The 22,257-nt window shown below is 43.2% G+C and overlaps 1 protein-coding gene across 2 annotated transcripts in view; it reads right to left on the reverse strand.

The window, feature by feature from the left end:
- Positions 1-21,994, reverse strand: part of JPT2 (Jupiter microtubule associated homolog 2) — a 127,843-nt gene extending 105,849 nt beyond the window's left edge. Inside the window, exon 1 of one of the 2 annotated variants that reach the window (XM_078662936.1) lies at positions 21,860-21,994. Coding sequence is in view for 1 of the 2 variants with exons in the window: in XM_078662935.1 (XP_078519061.1) it covers positions 21,764-21,819 (56 nt within the window). In the remaining variant the exon portion in view is untranslated. Of the gene's footprint in view, positions 1-21,763 lie in introns of both variants that reach the window. The other variant, XM_078662935.1, reaches the window with a different exon arrangement.
- Positions 21,995-22,257: the final 263 nt, after the last annotated feature.

Genomic DNA, 22,257 nt, shown 5'->3' on the forward strand with positions numbered 1-22,257 from the left:
ATACCCCGGACTGGTGGCCTCAAGATCTTGGCCCCGTCCCTGAGCCCAAAACGGTGGTAAAAGATCTGGGAGTGAAACTGGATCATGAGCTCACCCTAACACAACAAACTAATCAAGTGGTGGGTTCGTGTTTTCATGTCATTGGTCTTCTCAGGAGAGTATTCCCTCTGCTACCGGATTTCACCAGGAGAACGTTGGTCCAGTCACTAGTGTTAAGTAGGCTGGACTACTGCAATGGTTTGTTGCTGGCTGCCAATGAGGGTATCCTGGCTAGATTGCAGGTTGTGCAAAACACTGCTGCACGACTAGTTTTAAACGTCCCGCCTCGTACTCCCTCTAAACCATTGTTGGCCAAACTGCACTGGCTCCCAGTAAGGCAGAGGGTGATGTTTAAGATCTGCTGTGTCATCCATAAATGCCTTATTGGAAAGGGTCCTGGCTACCTCACTGAAAAATTCATCCCCTACGTTCCATCCAGATCCCTGAGATCAGGAGATCAGGAATTGCTATGTGTTCCTAGGGCCATGAAGGCTAGAAAGGGGGGTAGGGCTCTATCTGTAGCTGGCCCTAAGTTGTGGAACCAACTCCCGAAGGAAATCAGAGTATGCAGGGAACATTTCCCTTTTAGGAAGAAACTCAAAACGTTCCTTTTTAATTATTAGTTTGTTTAGGGCTTTGAACTATATCATGACGAGTTGCTGTTCTTTAGTTGCTGCCAAAGGCGCGGAGATACTCCTCCGGGAGTCGATTCACAGCGCCATACAAACATGCAAATAAAAATAAAAATAAATAAAATACAATTATGGTCCAGTAGTCAAAACCAGAATTGAAACCCAGAATTAAAAGCCAGGTAACAAGTCCATATGGCTTTCCTTTTAGAATTCATTGTTTTTAGTTGTTAATGAAAAGAGCTTTCTTAAAACGAACCAAGACTAACTCCATGCATGCATTAGGTTGTGAAAAGAAAGCCCAGGGCTGGAAATTGATTAAAGATTGACTTGGAAATCTTACATATCCAGCAATTCAACCAGTCAACCACATCTGAACCCACTGTTATTTAATGTCGTGGTGAGAGGGTTGTTATAGATTTATATTAATAGTATGATTGTGTTCTTCATGGTGATAGAGGGTCATAAAATAAGAAGAGGCTGTCCTTTCAAACAGGTTTCCAAATAATTGGAGTTGGCTTTCCCAGAAGCAGCAGTACTCAAAAAGTAAGTCCGATTACCTAAAAACTCACTGACCACTTCAAACTATATTCCTTGATGCAAACAAAACAGTGAGGCACATAGTTTGGGGCATGTCAAGTCAAATGTTGTTTAGTTAATTAAAAAAAAAACATAAAAAAAGGATTAGTTAATGTTGCTTCGTCAGTACAGCACCCATTAAAGACCACTTTAATTGATGGGTGCAATTCATTAACCTAGTAAAATGTATAAACGCACACGATGCAATGCATGTCAGTCATCCAAAGAAGAAAAAGAGTGGTTATAGTAAAAATATTTAAAATTCTACAAAACTAAAACACCACAACAGTTATAATGGCCTAAGAAAGGGTGGCAACAATGCAAAGGTGCAGATCGCCGATATGAGGCATGGGTAGGAGTAAGTCAGAGCAACATTAGACAGGTGGGCAGTTGGTCCTGCCATACCACTCGATATTGCCATGTTTCTTTGCTGTGTTCCTTGAGGCTCTGAAGGAACTGTTATGAGCCCAAGTGTCAGAGCATTGCTTTACCAGACGGTTTTCCCTCACCCGGGAAAACTGGGTGCCAAAACAAAGGTATTCGTGATTGGGCACAGCGGAACAACACACCATTTAACTTGCAATTGAGTCCTAGGAAGTATGATTTAACAGTCTCCCACCAAAAAAAAAATTGCCAAGTGCAGCTTACAGTAGACACTTGCGTACATAATGCAAAAGACTACAATAGAGTCAATCTAAAAAAAAAAAAAAAAGAGAACTCGAGCACACAAAGGGCGCTCAGCAACCACTAACTACAGCACACAGACAGAATGACCTCATGCTTCTTGCGTAACCCATCACCTCCCATGGTGAGCTATTTCTTGTATCTATACCTCGCCCGTAGTTCTGATTCATGGTATCATATCCTGTAAACAATTGAATGTTAAGCACTTTGGAATTTAAGGTGTGCAGTCTGTAATTGGATCACACCATGTTCCACTAACGCCTTTGTATCTCACTGCTGTGGATATTCATGCATGGAACACAGCAAGGGCAAAAGAGGCAGAATGAAGCTGCTAATAACCTACACAAAACAGAACACCAAATCCCTTGTGGCTCATAATGTGCACAAGAATACAAAATGTTTCTCAAATTACTATGGATGTACACTAGAAGAAGAAATGAGAATAGCAGCCTCACTGCTCCCTCTTGTTACACCAGCATCCCTGACAACCTTTTAGAGGGTCTGTATGATTGAAAGACATTTCTAAAATGTAAAATAGTTATAAACATGGCACAGTGAAACAAGGGTAAATGTCTACTTGTGACTTGCCTGCTACTCCTGGATATTAGGAACAGACTCTTCCATCCAGTATTTACCACAAATCAAATGACGACAGGAGACAAATGCTAAGAATGTGTTCGCAAAAGATAGAAGTAGAAGGAGGTGGATACTGCATTCTGGCCATTTTCTATTAGGAGAACAACATGTTTTATATGAGCCCTCTTTATGTTTGTTGTTTTGGTCATTGGGATTGTGGCTAGGGCTCTTGCTTGCTTTTAAATCTTGCATTGTTTCAGTGAGTTGTAAACCTATAGACTCAAAATCCAGTGGGGCAGTGTGCAAATGGCAACCTGCTTCTAAGTTAGCAACCTGGCAGACTTGGTATGATTTCTGATGCAAAAGACAAATATCACAAGTCTCTTGGTTAGGGAGTATGGCATGCTGCTCACCAACAGAGTAAAATAAATGTTGGGGCTTTGGGGACAAACTTCGTGAGGTTTCTTTTAGCACTTGCCACGGCGTAATAATGTGTACCCTTGTTTCAACCATTTTTTTAAATCATCCTTTAATCCGTTGTCCTTTGAAAAATGATATTGTGTGATATGCTTGCTCAAAAGGAAGCTGGTTAGCAGAGACGGGAAAGTTTCTCCTGACCTTTGTAACATGAGGTAGGCCAAATGTACAGCACGAATTGTGCTCAATCGAGGGTAAGAACCAGGTCTTTGACTGAAGAAAGTAAGGAGGTGGGCACTGGGAAGACTATCCGATCCATAGAATGAATAATGAAAATTAGCTGTAAGTGATGGATGTTCTGACAATTATGGAACTAGTGCTTTTTAAGTTTCTGAAAAAGAAGCGGCCTTGCAGCTGGACCGGATAATTGTTCAACCTTTCAAGTATTGAAAGTGCTTATTTGTCACATATTTCTGTACCCTATTACCAAGGGACAAAGGGATACCTTCCGAGATGGTTAAAGTTGTGCAGTTCCTTACCTACATTTACTGCTGCTGTTCCATCTCTCCGTGTCCTTTCTCAAGGTTTATGATAAGATATTGTATGATGTATGTCTTGAAACAAGAGAACAGTAGTAATTTTGTTATTGGCAACCACAACCGAGAAAACCTGTCTGGGAGCCTCCTTCCTGTAGCTGTGTAATTCCATGACCCTCTTGACGCTTTAATGTTTTCCTGCTGAGGTCATTGCTCTAGGTATTCTATGTAATCATGAAAGGTATATATGCTCGTTGCTTTTTCTGTCACGCAGAATCTCTGGTCGCTCGACGCAGGGACACTCGCTGCAATGATATAAATATCCCCCTGGCTGACTGCTCTGTTATTTAAGATAAAGAATAGATCCTGCTTTACCACACTGGTGACTTTTGTTCCTGTGGCTATGCAACGTCACTATGAATGGTGCGTGACAGCTGGTTCTAGTAGTGGGACCAAAGTAGTTTTACCAGATCCCCAGTAGGAAGGCTGGCGGACTCTCCCAGTTAACTCCATATAGTAGGTCATGTGGGGGCCTTTCAGCTACAGAATGAAACAGGTTGTGTGGCGATTGTGCTTGAAAGTGAAGTGGTGTACCCACGTGGGGGCAGGTGATCACCCATGCTGCGTCTATGCAGCTCCTAAAGTTGTAGGGTGCTTCTTGGGGGTTAGCCAAAGTCGGATTTCTCACCATCCTCTCCAGTCTCACTACTCTGCTCTTTAGGAGTCTGAAGTACTATGGGCAGCTCACAAACCAGGGTGTGCCAAACGGCACACAGACTTGTTTGAAAAATGCTCTTCATTTTGAGATGCAACTTATGTATTAAGTAGTGGGAGCACGAGAGATATATTTAGGGGTGTTTAAATATCCAGCCTCATGAATATTAATGAAGGAGGATGCCTTTTGCAACCCTTTGTAAGTGACTACAAAACTAGAGATGAAGTCCTGGGAGGGATAGCAGACTTCAATCCATGTCTTCGCTGCCCATTCCATAAACATTAGAAGTATTAGAGTAGGGGGACAGTGAACTGAAACACCCGCATAAAAACCATGCTGGAGTTCAGAAGTGAGTGAGAAATAAACAGGCCTCTAGATTGTTTCTTGTCTCATTTGCTGTGCATTCACAGACATATTGGAGCAGTGTTGTGGAGTGGTCAGATGAAATTACCATTTCATTTGCACACAGTTTAATTGATAAACTGTGCTTCATACAAATGATAATGTGTGGAAACCGGCATCACCTAGTGTATTGAATTGTTCTCATCCTATTAAATTATTTGTTTCCATCACATTTCAGAACTACAAATAAATGTACTTCATTTGTGCTTTTCTATTCTGAAATATTTGTACAGTTCATTTAATTTTCTTGTGTACTAGAAAACAACTTCCTACAGCATTTTTACATCCCTATACCCAGCTAGGGTGTCACATAAATCCTTTCAATTTCCAGTCAGAGAAAGAAAAGTAAACACAAAGCTCCCTGGAAGAAAGAGCCTAATATTTGATCTCTGTCTTTGAATGCACAGCAAATGTGACTAGAACGAAATTAAATCGGCCTGTTTGCAGAAAGCGTGCTCTTGTGGAAGAATGCAGTGAGCAGGCTATGCTCCACTGGAAGGAACTAGCTCAAGGTGGACAGTCTAAATGAAACAAATAAACCCAGCAAATAGAAAGCAACTGAGAGTTACAAAACACAGCCAATGGTAAGCAATGGGCGGAATGCATTCCACAAGAAGCTTTCAGAATGGCCCCAAGAATTCCTAGGCAAGGCTTTGACCTACAAATTCAAGACAACATGGGAGGAGGTTTACTCCAGAAATAACTCCATTCCAAAGCTATGCAATAGAGACATCTGCAGCTGAGTCAGCAGAGAAATAGGAATATCTGTGTTTGTCTGGTGGCTGGAATAAAGTAATCTAGTCTGGATTCAACCTTGCCGAAGTGAACAGAACAAACAAAACTTCAGTTTCTTGAAATTGTAAACAGAGAATCATGCAATCACAACAATTTTGAATGGATTTGTGCCTTCAAAGCTGAAAAATACACAGCTACAACGCACATACCTTTTCCACTGTAATAAACCTGCTGATACAATCAGATCACTAGACAAACATCTTGCTATTTTTATTAGGTACCTACGTACGGCATAACCTGCCATTAGTATGGGCAGATTTCTGATGCAGGAGAAAGAAACTCTGATAAGGATCTGGGGTCATATGATTCTGTAACTGACCCTACACCAGATTAAAGGTGGGGGGGTCAGTGGTAGGTGGATTATTAGTAGCACATCCACAGTAACAGAGCCTATGTGATTAGGTATCAGCAACAAGAACAGCCCAGCGTTTGTTTGGGAGTTACATTACTAGTATGGGTATGCGTGGAAATGTGCATTCTTTCAAGTAGGAAGAATTCCCTTTGACAGCCATTGTTCACGCATATAAGAAAAGTAAATGGGTTATCAACTGGCCAATAATGAGGATGCCATGCAATGTATGAACAAGCTTAGACATGGCCAATAGGTCTCACCTTTTGAACCTTGTAAGTGTTTAGCCATGCAGCACATTATCTTAAGATAAATACAATAAGACGTAAATGATGTTACACATCATAAGTGCGTGCTTATTTTAAGCATATTTTATTGTGTTTAAATAGCATTCTATTTAAAACACAGTAAATGAATTGCTAGGATACTTGATGTGTTGACAGACAGACAGACAGATCCACTGCAGGACGAGCTGGGCAATCCGGAACGGGTTCCGGTCTTACTTGCGGCAGTGGTCCCACACCATACATTCAGCTCCGAACTTCACCAAGTAAACCAAGTGAAGAGACCCCACTCAATTGAAGGCTGGAGAACTCGGTTTGGTTTTAATGGTGGTACTGGATATAACCAGCTTGTATACCTATATTGATCATGATCAAGGTATCGAGACTATTCAATATTTTCTGAAAAGAAGATTGTATTATGCTCCGCATATTTCAACAATGTTGATTGAATTCCTCTTGTTCTGCCTGACCAGTAACTGCTTTTTTTTCCAGATGCAACTCTACAGACAAAGGGGACAGCCATGGGCACCTGCTTCACCCCTAGCTACACAAATGTATTTGTGGGCTGGTGGGAGAAGCAGGTGACCTGGGCTGATGATAACAACAAATGTGTATCATCCACTATTGGATGGTACAGGTATATAGACGACTTACATCCTTTGGAAAGGTCCCCAAGTAGAGGCAGTACAATATATTAAAGTCCTGAACAAGAATTTGGTTAATTTACATTTTAGTGGACATATTAGTCCAACTGAAGTGGCATATTTGGATCTAAAATATTCATCAAGGAAGGACAAATTTGCACTTCCTTGTTTAGAAAGCCAACAGAAGAGAACTCTATTTTAGCTCAAAGTAGCCATCCCAATTCTTTAGAAAATAGTATCCCTTATGGCGAGTTATTACGCCTAAAAGGGAATTGTAACAGAAATAATCACTTAGCACAGGCAGCGGATGAAGCGATTGAGGTTTGAAAAAAGAGGATATTCCACATCATTACTCCAGAAAACTCACTCGAGTGAAGAAGATTCCTGGAAAATGTCTTGAGTGAAAAGAATAAGAATGTGAGGGTGAGAAAAATTAACTTAGATTTATCAGAACTTGCTCTAATGAGTCACAGACATTGAGGAATGTCATCAATCGGAATTGGCACATCCTAAAGACAGACTTAGTGATTGGGAAACATTTACCAGACCATCCAAAAAAAACATATAGGCGGTGTTGTTTTCTCAAAGACAGCTTAGTGCAAAGCCACTTTGATTCAGTCCCATTTAATCCCAGAATATCTTACGGGATTCTTTCCTTGCACCAAGTGTAAGGCATGCACAAACAGTTCAAAAACATTATCTTATGCCATTCCAGGATGCAAGCAACCCAAAGCCATCACTAAATTTCTAACATGCACTACTCCTTTCTGTATTGATTGTCTAGTCTGCCCGTGTAATTTAAAATATATAGGCAGTACTATTCACACCACTAAGCGAAGGATATTATCACATGCTAGAGCCACTGAAAAAAACAATCTTACTTATCCTGTAGCACTGCATTTTACCAAGTATCAAAGTAATGGGAATCTACTTCGAATCTTTTGTCTTGATCATGTTCCGGCTCATGAAAGAGGAGGGAACAGAGAGTTGAAATTGCGCAGACTTCAATCACGATTTATTGTTTATCTTCAAACAAAGGCCCCTTTGGGTCTAAATACAGAAGAGGAGTTCGAGATACACTTAGGATAAAATGTATAAGGTAATGGTACCAGTTAGTACAAGTCTGAGTCATTGTAATACCAGATTACTACATGTATCTGTTTATCTCAGTGTTCGATCATAAATTGTTATGGTATTTGTGTTGTTCTACGACTTGTTTTTGTCCACAATAAGTACAAATTGTCAATTAATGAGGGAGAATTTAAGATAACAACATTGAAAAGGAACAAGTGATTTTACGACTCTGCTTAGCCCATACAGGGCACAATAATACTGTGTTATAAAATCAAATGTGCAATTTTTTGCACAGAATGAGATTTGAAATTCTCGAAGTTAAAACATTTCCTTTTCATTTTCCGGACTATCTTTGGAATACTGTGGTAGGATTGTACAGAAAGATATGCTCATATAGAGCTCAATTGTGAAAACGATGTCAAGTTATAAGCTCGATTTGTGCTTTGCAATGTTTGCATCAATACGTATTTATTGTTTAAAAACTTAATTAATGAATAAACTAATTAGTAGTACATTGATGAGTGTGTTATATGAGGGAGGATAATATTTGTCCTGCGATAATGAATTGCTTACAACGCGACATATATCCACTCTAAGATGGCGCCGAACGACTGAGTAAAGTCTGTTTTTAATTTCCATGTATCGCAGAATCGGAAATGACGTGTTGGCATAAATGATTACAAAATATGTTGGATTAGCCATCTGAGTAAACAGTAGAAAAAGGTGCAAGCCAAAACACGTCCTGTTGGTTTGTCTGTCAATTAAAAAACGAGTTCTCCACCCTTCAATTGAGTGCCGTCTCTTCACTTGGTTTACTAGGTGAAGTTCGGGGCTGAATATATTTATTTCCCAAGAGGGTTGCCTCGATAAAGTCATCAAGACCAATCAACTTCTCATGTACTGACCAATAAATATGGTAAGAAAAGTAGAAAATAAGTTTACGGAATGAACTGAACAACATTTCAAATAAACCTGAACGTTGTATTGAATACCTATGCTCACAGCACCATAGAATATTGTAGGATCCTCGCCTGCGTGATGCCATTGAGTAAACTGAGTCACACAAAGTAAGTATAGCTTGCTGCCACTGCATTGCAAAACTATACAAGCAACATTCCATGATTTGAAAACACCATCACCAGGTTACGTATGTTTTTAACAGGAACACTATTTGCTGCACTAGCTATCATTCTGGGACCCAAAGCCACATTGATTTATGGTTAGTTTGTATAGGAAAACAATTAAATAACACCAACAACAACAATTAGTATGGTTGTTCCCGATTACTCCTATTTATATACAAGCCAGTACTTTGTTCTCTTTCTCGATCTGTATGTTGTTGCACACAACTGTGTTTGCCTTGGGTTTGGGACGCACTGTACTTTTTATTTTATTTTCAAAAGGCACTTTGTTTTCTAACAAGTCTAGTGGACATTCCATGGGTGTGTTTGACTGGCGTAAATTAATGCATAAGTTTAAAACTAGAGAATGGAAAAAATAAAAGTTAAAAAATGGGAACCACCAGGAAGATTTGGAATAGCTAGTAGAGTCAGAATGAAACTGAATATGGAGCTATTAAAGGGGCTAGATGAGCTTAAATTGTGGAAATTACAGTTTTTCAGGGGTGCTGGTAAACAAAATGAAAACAAGCAAGGTAGCAGAGATAAAGAATTGCTTTTTTATTTAAAACAACAGGACTAAAGCTATTGTGGACTAGGAGGACGACGACTCATGAAGCCTTAGCATCCCCCAGAGAAATCGCAATCTCCTGGAAACTAAGGCTGGTACAACTCAAAGTGCTACATAGAATACACTTATTAGGTCCATCTCTTGTGAAAATGGGTTACAGAGACGACTCAGAGTGTGGGAAACAGTGTAGCCAAGAGGGTACGAGTACATTCATCCATACTATCTGGGAATATATTCACAATAGAAGATATTGGACAGCAGTGATCCAATGTATAGGGGGGGGTGGAGAGAAGAGTGCTGGGAACGAAGATAGAACCCAAGATAGACGATGCCTTCTAAAAATCTGGCAACCCACAGACCTAAATAGTAAAGAGAAAACCTGGGTGACGCTGGGAATGATAGGTGCGTAACATAGCCTGGTTGTGGAGAGCACAAAAAACACCAATAATTACTGCATGGAAGAGAGATATGGATTGGCGCATTTAATGGAAGGACAATATATGAATCACAGGGTTGTCCCAAAAAGTGGCAGCAAATATGGGGAAAGTGAAAAGAGTATATAGGAAACATTTGTGAGCCTCCACAGTCGAAGCATCACCTCACTTCCATCAAAGAATGAGTAACACAAGAGAGGAACAGGATCACCATATGGAAAGACACTAGAATAAGATGTGATAAAGAAGGACTCAAATGTATAGCTCTGTATAAGGATTTGCAATAATGATTGTAATGTGATAACATTGTCATCAATAAAAAAAAAAACACAAGACTGCTTTGGCAAATGAATTACACCAAACCCCTCACAGCCCAGGTAAACCAATCCGGTTTTGTACTGTGCCTGAAGTTCCACCCTGGTAAATGAAGGAGCGACAATAAGGTGTAAGTAATAAAAAGCTTACCCTGCTTGCAGTCTGCCAGAGTGTCAACTCCGACAAAAGCCCTAGCATTCATCCTTGCCAAACAAAAGCACTGTGCTGCAGCCAGCGCAGGCGCCACATCATATCGCTTTTTATTTTCGGGTGGAAGAGCGGGACGGGCAAGCAAGGATTGGGGCGGGTGTATGGGCAAGCAAGAACGGAGGGGTGTGGAGAAGGGGACAGCAACATGGAGAAGTGATGGGTGGAAGGAGAAAGCAACAACACTAAACAAGAAAAGCAACTAACCACCAGAGCTCACTCGTGCCTACACCACAGCACCCCAGCACCTCCTTCCTTGGAGCGGCACAGTTGGGGTACATTTGGGCTATTTTAGCAGGCGTTGGGTGCCTCTTCTTCACCGAAAGCTGCTGTCACACACTTTTGCCAGTGTCTAACCACAGGACCAAAAAAAAAAAAAAAAATATTCAGCAGAAGGAGGCACTCTGCACACACCTCTGATGCCAGTCTAGCCACCAGTGCTCATTTGTGCCTACATAACAGCGCCCCAGCCCCTCCTTCCTCGGAGAGATACGGTTGGGCTATTTTCGGTTAACCATCAACTAACATTCAATTAGAAATCACGTTGTAGGATCACTCTAAGTAACCATGCAGTTAGCAAGAAGTTGGTGTATATGTCCTGTACACACTTTACATGGGAATTTTTAACGAGTTAGTTAATTGCAAACACTGAGGAATTAGTGAAAATTAAATTAGCTTCTCGTTTAGTGAAGGGAAGTCGGACTGGCAAGTGTCTCGTAACAGCTTGATAGGAGTCACCGAGGGCTGTATGCAGGCGAGAAACGGTTAGCTGGCCAGCACCCAGTTTGCTAAAGAATACCACAGGCAGCTGCCACCTCTGCAAACATGTGGGGGCTGCAATCTCAATGGCAGAATGACTCTACCCATGAGAAGCTATGGATATAAATCGGAAATGGATGGCTGGGTATTTTGCTTATATGGCGACCCAGCGTAATTTGATCCAGCTGCAAAATCACATTTTTTTTTAAACTGAAACATAACATGCGGTGTTGTGCAGCAGGCGCTGTGCTGATAAAAGCTGCACAGGTGCTGTGTTGATAAAATGAAAGCTGTGTGACAAAATCTCACACACACAAACACACACACACACACACACACACACACGCCACCTTATTGATCAAAAAAATGAGCAGAAACATAACACGTGTTGTCCATGAAGCCGGCGCCGTGCTGAAAATAAAAGCAGCACGAATGTCATGCTAATAAAATCAAAGTTGCTTGGCCTCTATGCTCACATTAACACTATGCCTTTAGGGTACCATGAGCAGGAAACAAATACAAAAATTGTACTCCAGGAATAACACAAACATTCAAGTGGCAAGATACCAGTAGCTAGGCACTGCTCCGTGGGAGGAAACAAATGGAAACAAGCATTTTCAATGCAATAGGTCTCGCATTTATTAGAGTTTGAGCTATTGGCATTGTAAATGACAATGCCTTTTATTTATGTGTTGTTTTTAAAACAGATATAAAAGACCATGTCATTTACAATGCTGATAACTTAAACTCTTGCAAATGTGAGACCTATTTAATTGCAAGTGTGTGCTTTAAAAAAAAAAAAAAAAAGAAAAAGAGGAGTGAGTCTGTCCTGGGAGGACAAACCAATTTGAGAAAATAGTGCCTCCATAAATACGGCTGAGGAATGGTTCTTGCGTTGTGGTGTCCTTGTGTAATTCATAGGTAAGCAGCTGAGGTGTGTACACTGTAGTTTTCTTTAGCTGCATGTGTACACCATCACCCATATTATACTGAATACTTTAACCTCAAAGTTGTGCATTAAAGGTACTAATTATAAAAATAACACACCTGATCCACACCCACATGCAAATTTTAAACAAATACAATACTACTCGTAGAGGGAAAAAAACCTTCTGCCAATGTCAAGCTGAGGGGCAGCCATCAATCACCAAACAAGACATGCTCTACGTGATAAGAAGGTGTTCCTGAGACACGTCCTTCGTGATGGAAACGTTACTGCTTGACATGGTGAACTTAAAAGTTATAAAAGTTTTTTGTCACGGGGATAAAAGTAAATGTAAGTTCCAAGTGCAGTTCATAAAATAATACAAAACTTAACTAGGGGGTGGTGGTGGGGGGGCATCAGAACATGCTGTGATGGGTGCAGTTTGGACATGGCGTGTGACAAGTGCCATGAACCTCTTCTGTACTGCAAGATAAGTGGACCGGAAGAGAGTGCGCACTTGAGGCGTCGAAACCCGTGTCAGGAAGTAGGAAAGAATGATGTTTAAGGGGTGTTGGTGGGTTGGAATGGCAGCTGGGGAGGCGGTGGCGACAGCTCACAGGAATGCGCAGTAAGATACAAGTGGATTATCACTGCCTACTGGAGCCCTGTAAACTCACACAGTCTGATAATCACCAAAAAATCAATGCCATTTTTAACCAAACCTAGAGGCAGAGTGGTGGCCTCACACATGTCTGCCATGGGCTGTGCGCTGCCGCTGAACGCCTCCTCTGTCTTTTGTATCCACCTAGATGCACTCGGGCGAGACTGCTCCTGTGCAAACACACGAGCTATCTCTGTGTGTGGAAAAGGCTGCTCTCATGAGATGGGCGCAAATCACGTAATAAAAACCCTGCCATCTAGCCATCCAAACTATCTAACCATTGTAACAACTAACCATCCACCTCCCTCCTCCCCTAAAATGCTCCTCACATACCCAACGCCAAACACAAACTCTCCGTACTCTAGGTTTCGCCCGCTCGCAGCATATTTAAATTAGGGAGGGAGCCCACCCCTCGTGTGCCTTTAATTCACCACCGCAGCCCAGGAGTTTGTTAAAGTCCCCGCCGGGCCGCCGCGCTGCCTGCGACGACCCGGAAGCGGTTGGGCAGCCGGCCAATCCCATCGCGGCCCCAACCGGAAGTCCCGCCCCATCGCGGAGAGAGCGAGAGAGAGCCACGAAGGCTCCGGATTCAGTCCCGGTCCCGAGATGGGGGACCGGGTGAAGAGCGGCCGGGCGCATGGGGAAGGCGGGGCTCATGTGGTGAGAGAGCCCCGCAAAGCGCTACCGCCGCCCGAGAGGCAGAACCGCCGCCGAGCAACGCCAGAACCGGTGAGTGTGTTGAGGGAGAGGAGGGGTGAGTGGGGGTGGGGTGTACGCGCGTGTGTCTGTTTGAGTGTGTCTGTGCATGCGTCTGTCTGTGTGCGCGTGTGTCTGTTTAAGGGGGGGGTGCGTGTGTGTATGTGCGCATGCGTGAGTGAGGCTTTCTTTGCGCATGGGAATACGTGCGCGCTCACGAGGTACAATCTCCGGCAGGAGAAGCTCGTGACAGTCTGCTGTCCACATTCCCCCAAAAGTGATTACATAAGTTGTCTCACATAGACAGCAAAAGCTTCGCTTTTGCTTTCGTCTAGCGAGACCTAAAAAACGGAGGGACAAAAAGCAAAGATTAACCAGTAGCAAACGTGTTTTAAAGGACAAAACGATGTAACGAATAAAAAGGCAATGGGTGGGCAGTAAGCCCACAGAGTGAATAAACTACATGGCCATCTCCTTACTGGTTACCTTAGGGCCAACGTCATACCCACGGGACTACAGGTACGCAACGAGCCGGCAATCTTCGTGGACAATCCTAAATTCAAGGAGGGCTTCAGTTTTGTGGCAAATAACTGTTCACGTCATTGGATGGTCCTTGGGGTAGAGACTGCACGAGACCAGGTGGAACAGCTAAGCAAAGAAATTGAAGAACTGAAGGAAGAAATTGCCAGCCACTCAGCTTTCGCAAGTGCCAAAGACACCCTTGACCGTCTAAACAAAACATTGAAAGACTTTGATGTTGAAACTCAAAACAAAAAACTGGAGAAACTAGCAAAGGACATCCAATATTATAATAAGAAAAAAACCTACCCGTACCTGGCTGAGGACTATTTCAAGCAGGACAATCAGGGTCGCTTCTTCTACAGAGGCAGAGGGGGCTACAGGGGTGGTCAACGAGGTGGGAGAAGATACACCAACTTTTCAGACTCCTCGTACAGTGGAGGAAGTGATAACGAAGCGGCTGGACCAAGCAACTATCAAAATCAAGAACAATGGTACCAACCAGCACAGGACCCTCCCAGCAGACAACAACAACCTTTTTTAGAGGACAGTACATGGAGACCCCCCCGGGGAAGAGGCGGTGGATGGAACAGACGGTCGAACAGAGGCCACGACCCTCAGAACTGGGACGACTCGAGACAGCAAGGCTACAACAGCAAACAGGTGAGATTCCAGCAGGCCAACCATGGGGAAATCAGCACGCGGAAGAAGACTTACCGCTGGTAACCAGAGTAAGCCCCATTATGAATTTGTCTAACCAGGCACTATCCCCTGCAGAGACTGGAGTCCTGAGCAAGGGCCTTTCTTTCGTCCCGACCTCACAGGGCAATTTATTTAACATCAAAACGGAACTGGCGAGATTCTTCCGGAAGATTCGCCTGCGGAGCTTCTTCCTACACAAACCGTTTACCCAGACCAGATCTTTTACCAGCCTACGACCACCCTCCACCTTCACACCCCACACTGCCATGATCAATCATCGAATTCTAACCTACGAAAGCCTCGTAATGAATGATGTACTCAAGATGTGGAAGAAACGCCCTTATGTAAGACACAACATCTCAAAGAGTGAAAGAGCAGCTCTCGATGGCCTCAAGAACAATAAATCGCTGGTCATCAAGCCGGCGGACGAAGGTGGAGCTATAGTTATCATGGGGACTGATGACTACAAACAAGAGATATACTCGCAACTGAGGGACAATGTGAGCTATCGGCCACTAACAACCAACCCGACCAACGAGATCAGACGCCAGATATCACGGCCAAAGCAAAGGAAGCCGGATTCCTCTCTGATAAAGAACACTCTTATCTCAATGTTGACCAACCACGGACCCCGACGATCTATGTCTTACCTAAAGTCCACAAGAACCCCACCAAACCTCCTGGACGACCAATTATATCGGGCTGTGGGTCCATTCTTGAGCCCCTCTGCAAATACATTGATGTCTTCCTGAAGCCATTGGCAGAAGCCACCTCTACCTACTTGAGGGACACGATGCAGGTGATCAACCTGATAGACCAACGCCCATTCGACAAAGATAAACAACTATTGGTAACTATGGACATCGTGTCTTTATACACGAGCATCCCTCAAGAACCTGCTCTGACAACCATACGAAGAGCCTTGGAATCAAGACCACAACCAGCAGAAGTCCCCACGGAATTTATCATTGACCTGCTAGAGATTGCAATGACAAAGAACTTTTTCATATTTCAAGATAATTTCTTCATGCAGATGAAAGGAGTAGCCATGGGGGCGGCCTTTGCCCCAGATCTGGCCATCCTCTATATGAATGAGTATGAGCAACATAGGATTCTCTGTCCAACTAACCCATATCATGACAAGATCTTGGAATATCGTCGCTATATAGACGACATACTGATCATATGGGCAGGAGACAAGCAAGAATTGGAGGCTTTTACGCACTGGCTCAATACTCAATCATGTGACATTCAGTTTACCAGCACGTGCAGTAATGAAACAATTGACTTTTTGGATATCACCATTAAAGAAAAGGAAGGGCTGCTCTATACCACTCTTTATAGAAAACCGACTGAAAGAAATACGCTGCTGCAGTATTCCAGCCACCACACACGGGCCTTACGTGATAATCTACCATTCGGACAGTTCCTCAGGATTCGGAGGAACTGCACGATGAAGGATGATTACTTTCGCGAATCAGACGAACTCATCCTCCGACTCGTAGAAAGAGGATACCCGAAAAGACTGGTCAAACGAGCACGGAAGAGGGCATGGTTCAGCAATAGAGACTCCTTGCTTCTACCCAAGGAGCGTCAACCGTTGGAGGACAGGATGATCTGCGTGACTACTTATTGCAGCAAAAGCAATGCAATACGCAGGATTGTGAACAAGCACTGGAATATCGTGTCAGAGGTTCTTGAAATGCACCATCTACCCATGCATGCTTTCAAAAAAGCAAAGAGCATTAGAGACTTTGTAGTATGCTCTATGTTGGACAGCCCGGCAGCTCCCACTATACAATCAATGTGGAACTTACCTGCTATCCTCGGTAACCATAAATGCGGCAACTGTAAAGCCTGCTCACTATGCCTTGAGACTAAAACTATAACACACAACAATTTGACTGTAACTTTGAAGTCTTTCACGAATTGCAACACCGATGGAGTCATTTATGCAATTTTTTGCCCCTGCAGAATGATTTACATAGGCCAAACCAAACAAAAAATCAAAAACCGGGTGCTACAGCATTGCAGCAGGATAAGATGTAAAACACCGGGAGCCCCCCTGGTAGAACATTTCCATGAACACACACACACACCAGAATCCCTCAAGTGGGTGGTCATTGAAAAAATTACTCTGGGCCCACGGGGTGGTAATCTCAATTCCATCCTGAATGTGCGGGAGTGTAAATGGATGCAATCTTTCAACTCCGTCCAGCATGGCCTAAACGAACTGGAAACAACATTCTCTCAGATGGCACTTCTAGATCCAGATTGATCCATGAGGCTCCTCCCCACGTTTTAAAGCATACCAATAGACCCTGTCCCAGGTTCCGCAGAACTGGGGGCAATTCCAGCCCGCCTTTGATCCAGCTAGACTATGAGCCATTTGACAACTTCATTCTACTGTAGCCCCACTCAACCCTAAGAAATACAGCATTGGGCTAGATCCAGAAAGTATGATGTATAAATATTCTTAGACTGCTTTACAAATTATGGATTGATGTTTGTGTTCTTTAAGGCGTAATAGCGGCCTTTCGGATGATAACTGCATAATTGTGATGTCAGTGCTCAACAACATGCTATCTAAGCTTTGTAGAGTGTAAGTCACGTATTAACTGGGCCATGCGCATGGGCGTATACTTGCAATGCTATGTCAATAATACAATGTTGTCTGGGTTTAGTTTACTTCAACTTGACTGTCCACCTAGAAATGCTTATCGTGATTAGCTCCCACACCTCAATTGACTTAGCGCCCTATGTTTGTGAACGTGTTCCATTCTTGTCCGTACATGAACATTTTTAAGCAGAACATCGCTTGATCACACTAACCCAATCTATCAACCGAACGTGTGTCTACCAACTCTCACTCCCTTTGTCATTTACACTTAGGTTATACAAGGATTTCGATTTTTCCCCGCTCCCTGAGATCACTCGATTGTGATTGGCCGGGCCCTGGCGAGCCCCCGAACAGCATTTAGCGCCGGCACCTCGAGGCGGCTCAGCTTGCCGCTGACAGCCGGAGGAGTTGGTTGAGACAGGCATGTCCTACGACTGAATAGGTGAGACCTTGACGCCTTTCACCGCATCTCTCCGTTCTCAGGCGACTGCACAGATTTACTTATTAGTCCTTTTACGTTCTGACATCGTGGATGATTTATAAGACTACGAGTGACTTACTCTCCACGCACATTTTATTTGGCATTTATCTGAAACACTGGTTGTGCGGTGTTTACCGGTTTACTGCTTCTTGACTATAAGATATTCTGTAAAGCGACGACTGAATCTGTCTCTTTTAATGGTCGGGATTCCTACGCACACTTTGAGCGTTTCCCGCGGCATTTATCTTTATGCCTTCAGAGCGAAACTTAATACCGCTGTAAACAATGGCTGACTACGTTTAACTGCTTCAGATGTTTGACGTCTGCCGTTGTCATGCCGTTTTCATGCCCAGCATCCAGGGCATGCCTGGACATTTCTCTTAACGACCTTCTAGTATGATGGCCCGCATATTATTTTAAGCTCGAGCTGCACCAGCTGTGATCTTTACCATCAGCTCTAGAGGCTTACCTTAGTTTATGCATGCATATTACCGCGCATGTGCCGAGCAACCACAGTGTGGCACTGGCGGTTAATTAATTACTTTTCCTTTACTCAGACTGATCCGTGTTTAACATTTCATTTTTAGAAACTAACGGATTTCTCCACGGACCGGCCGTTCTAGCTGGCCAAAGAATTTCACGAAACTCAATCGGACATTGCTAAGTTCCCAGTAAGTGCTCCCTTGGTTTTAATTTGTTTGTGTTTTACACTGGTGAACTGTCCACATGTTGGACAGCCCATTGTAATTATGATCCTTTTACCCAATTCACAGGCTTAATATACTACATAGGAACCCTGGAAGGTCCCAAGTTCGAGGCCCAATCCGGGCCCCACACAAAGTATGTAATTTTCCTCTTTAGTTCGAGTGCACCAAATGGTTTATGGTAGTGACAGATACATTCATTACTATCACATTACTTATAGGCGCTCCTGCTTTACCACACGTCCTGATGAAGACCCCAGCCTGAGGTTCTGAACAACCCTTACCTTCAGGGGTCGAAACGTCGACAACCTATACTCTTTACCTTTCCAAGCATAGGACTAAATAATGGATGGTTACGGAACCTATGCTTGAGAGTTTCTTGGAACCCATTGATCTGTATATAGACTGTAAAGGCTTCATTTTCACTGTGATTATAACCTAGTCACACCACCTTTACCCGGTCCCCACTTCTACCCCCACACACCCATCCCTTCTAAATACTCTCCTTTCTGTGCACCGTGAGCGCGTTGACATACTTGAATGTATCTATTGTATTCAAATGTGCTTTCTTTAAGTTGATTTATATTGCCAATGAATTAATTGCAATATTTTCTACTCTAATGTTTTGAATTTGATCATTTCATAATTAAGATGTGCAAAAATAAAAATATGCACCGAATGTACGAACCTGTTCTATTTTGAGTGACATTTATGGTTTAGATATAAGCTAAAGTTACCCCCTAAAAATTTGTGATTTTTTGAGGTATTTGTTACTCCAAAAATATTAGACTCCGACCACTTCTACATGTACCTCACAGAGTGAATACAGCATGTATCCATGAGACAGCGCATGCTCTGCCAAGGCTCGGCCTAAAACGATTCAATCAAGTAACGAGTTGGACATCCAAAACTATAAAACAAATACAAGACCAGCAGGTGATTTCAAAAGCACGGGCGCACCAATGCAAAGAATAAAATGTCCGATCAGGGCACAAGTCCCAAAAAAAGAAGTGGGGGGACGCTGACGTCACAACAGGAAGTGACGTCACGAAAGGTGGCTTGCACTCAGTTGCAGTTTATAGTTATCGAGCTCCCGGTAAAATAAGTGGGGGGACGCCGTCCACCCGCGTGGTACCCCGACTCGAGCCCTGTGTCCGATAGCAAGAATATGATGTTATTCACAAAGCAATGGCACGACAGCGGGGAATGTGGCAGACTTTCACCTACTAAAATATAAAAATAAACGTAGCCACAACGCTGCCAATGTATTTAAAAGCCATACCTTAATCTAGTTAATAAGGCAAACTGCTAATTTCGTGTAAATAGATTTTAGGTTATATTAAAGAGGGAAAATGCACACACAAACCTGATGGCAATGTACAGAAATAACCTTTGTTTTTAAACAAAAATAAATTACAGATTTAGAGTTGTTCTCGTGTGCTGACAATTGACACCTATATTGGAAGCTACCAAAAAGGCCCAGCATCTCCAAAGCACGGTGGAAATTTCAGGATGGATAGTCGGAGCGCACCCAATTTACAGAAGCACACTAATGGAGAAGCTCATTGAATGAAAAAAAAGTCACTAATAAGATGGATACATGGCATGTGCTAAGATCCACGAAAAATCGAAATTTACCATTATAAGAAGATACAAGTTGTGAAAACGTAAAAGTAACCTACTGAATTATATATGAAACCTTCCCAGAAACACAAGCCAGTAAGACTGGGAATGCGCTTGCTATATAACAAGCCCTCGCAAAAGCATATGTTTTTCACATTTCAACAGTACGTGCGGAAATTATTTCAAGTTACAAAAGAACAAACATATTCGGTTTATGTAAAGTGTTCGCACAATACCCGATAAACTCGGCGAAGCTTGCTTGTATTGTGCACCTGAGCCTGTGATGCTGGCATTTTGTATCTGGTGTGTGGTAGATCGCAGAGCGTGCACTTGGGGGCTGTATAACCCAGACTATGTTTTACCTTTATGAATCAACGGGCGTCCATAGCTCAGCAGATATTCTCAATAGTACGTTAGATTTTTGCAGCCCGAGCTGAATATCACGTGGTACGTTTTTTTTTCTTTTACTTTAAGTTACTGACACTGTGTCGGAGCCCCAGGAGTACGAGTTCCAGTTCCCCTTCAGGAACAGCGTTACTCGCGCTTCACTCTCAAAAGGATGGAAGAGCAGCATTTCCCGTTGCTATGACTGCGCGCTCCCCTTTTCCAGCACTCTCCCATCAAGCAACCTATCTGCAAATGTTCCAGGCGTGGCCACACACACTCATGGGGCCCTAACAAAACACACAGGCCAGAAGCTGGCAGCAGAAACGTGTAGATGTTGAACAGATAATGTAGGACACTTCCAATCCCATAAGGGAAAGCGCAGGGGAGAGGGTTGTGTATTGGTCTGCTCCGACACTGTACTTTGGGCAATCTAACCAGACCTTTGTCTCCTAGCTAGCACCTACATTCAAGTCAAAACAAAAAGAAATAGCAAATTAGTATTACATATACCCCTTTTGTGAGGTGTATACCCCTCTCCGTTAATACACATCAGACGTTCTGTACCGTTTGCTAAGAAACCTACTAGGCTACTCAGCTCGCACTTCTCTTAAAATAGGGCAATTATACATGTCACAAAAAAAGAATCTGCTGGGAGTCAATTTACGATCCACTGAAGGAAGGAGTTTTTCAAAGGCAGGGATTGGAGATTCCATAGGCAGTATGCGTCAGCGACATTCAATAACAAACACGCAACACTTAAAGGGTTACAACAACACAACCCCACTCGGAAAAAGATGGAGGCGCAAACTGGCGATCCCCCATGCGGAGCGCTGTCAGGCGAGAGCCTTGACACAAAGCCCCACCAGGATGTGTCGGGGGGCACAAAGGGGCAATTTGGCCCGACAATTTAAATGCGTATTTTTCAGCGAACCTCGAGACACGAAGCACCCAGGTACGGCAGACCGAACAAAAATATAACGGGGGAGGGGGTGCAGCTTCCTTTAGGGCCGAACAAACAGAATGCACTGTCTCCGAAATTGTATGTGTGGGAAGCTTCCCAGGAGATCGACAGTTATAATTCTACATTAGGTGGTAGTAGGGTCCACATAAGGAAACATGCACGGAGCGCGTATAAGCGACATTTAAGGTTCCGAGCATGGCGCATTAGGAATTTAGTAGAGTAGCCAACTCATCTCCCCAGGGACCTCCCATCCACAAAGTCTAAACACAGATGGGGCGGGGTCGCCTGGCAGAGAGTGTCCAAGTCTCTTTCCTTTAGCGCTTTCCCTCCCACGAGAGTCATTCTCCTGGGTCTCACCGGGAGCTGGGTTTGTCGGTGTTTTCCAGCCACTGGTAGTTGTTGGTAGAAGTCATGCTGGCACACCACTGATGCTCTTCTCTACTGCCCGCTTACCTCTTCAATGTTCTTTTCACTCCACACTACGTAGGTAGTAAGAGCAGCAAGGCGGGTCCAAGAGACGAATGGCTAGGGTTGCTCCTTTTGGGCGATAGAAGTGTCAATCTCCTGTCCAACCAACCACAGTCTTCCCAGCATCGTAAAAAAAAATTAGAGCTAGAATCCTTTCGGAACATGCGTAGGCAGTCCAGCGCGCCCGCCAACGGGAGCACGAACGGGAAAGGTCCATTTGCTTGTTCAATGTGTCACTGTATTAACATGGCGTAGCTACCTCAGTGTTACATTAACACTCCTAACGAAATACCAGTGCTTGTGGACTCGTTTAAGTTTTTTTGTACAATCTGCTAAATTGAAATGTTTAATTTCGTGTGTGTCAAAGAGCCCCGTGGACAAAA

The sequence above is a fragment of the Lissotriton helveticus genome, chromosome 10 (genome assembly GCF_964261635.1).
Source record: "Lissotriton helveticus chromosome 10, aLisHel1.1, whole genome shotgun sequence".
Lineage (NCBI taxonomy): Eukaryota > Metazoa > Chordata > Amphibia > Caudata > Salamandridae > Lissotriton > Lissotriton helveticus.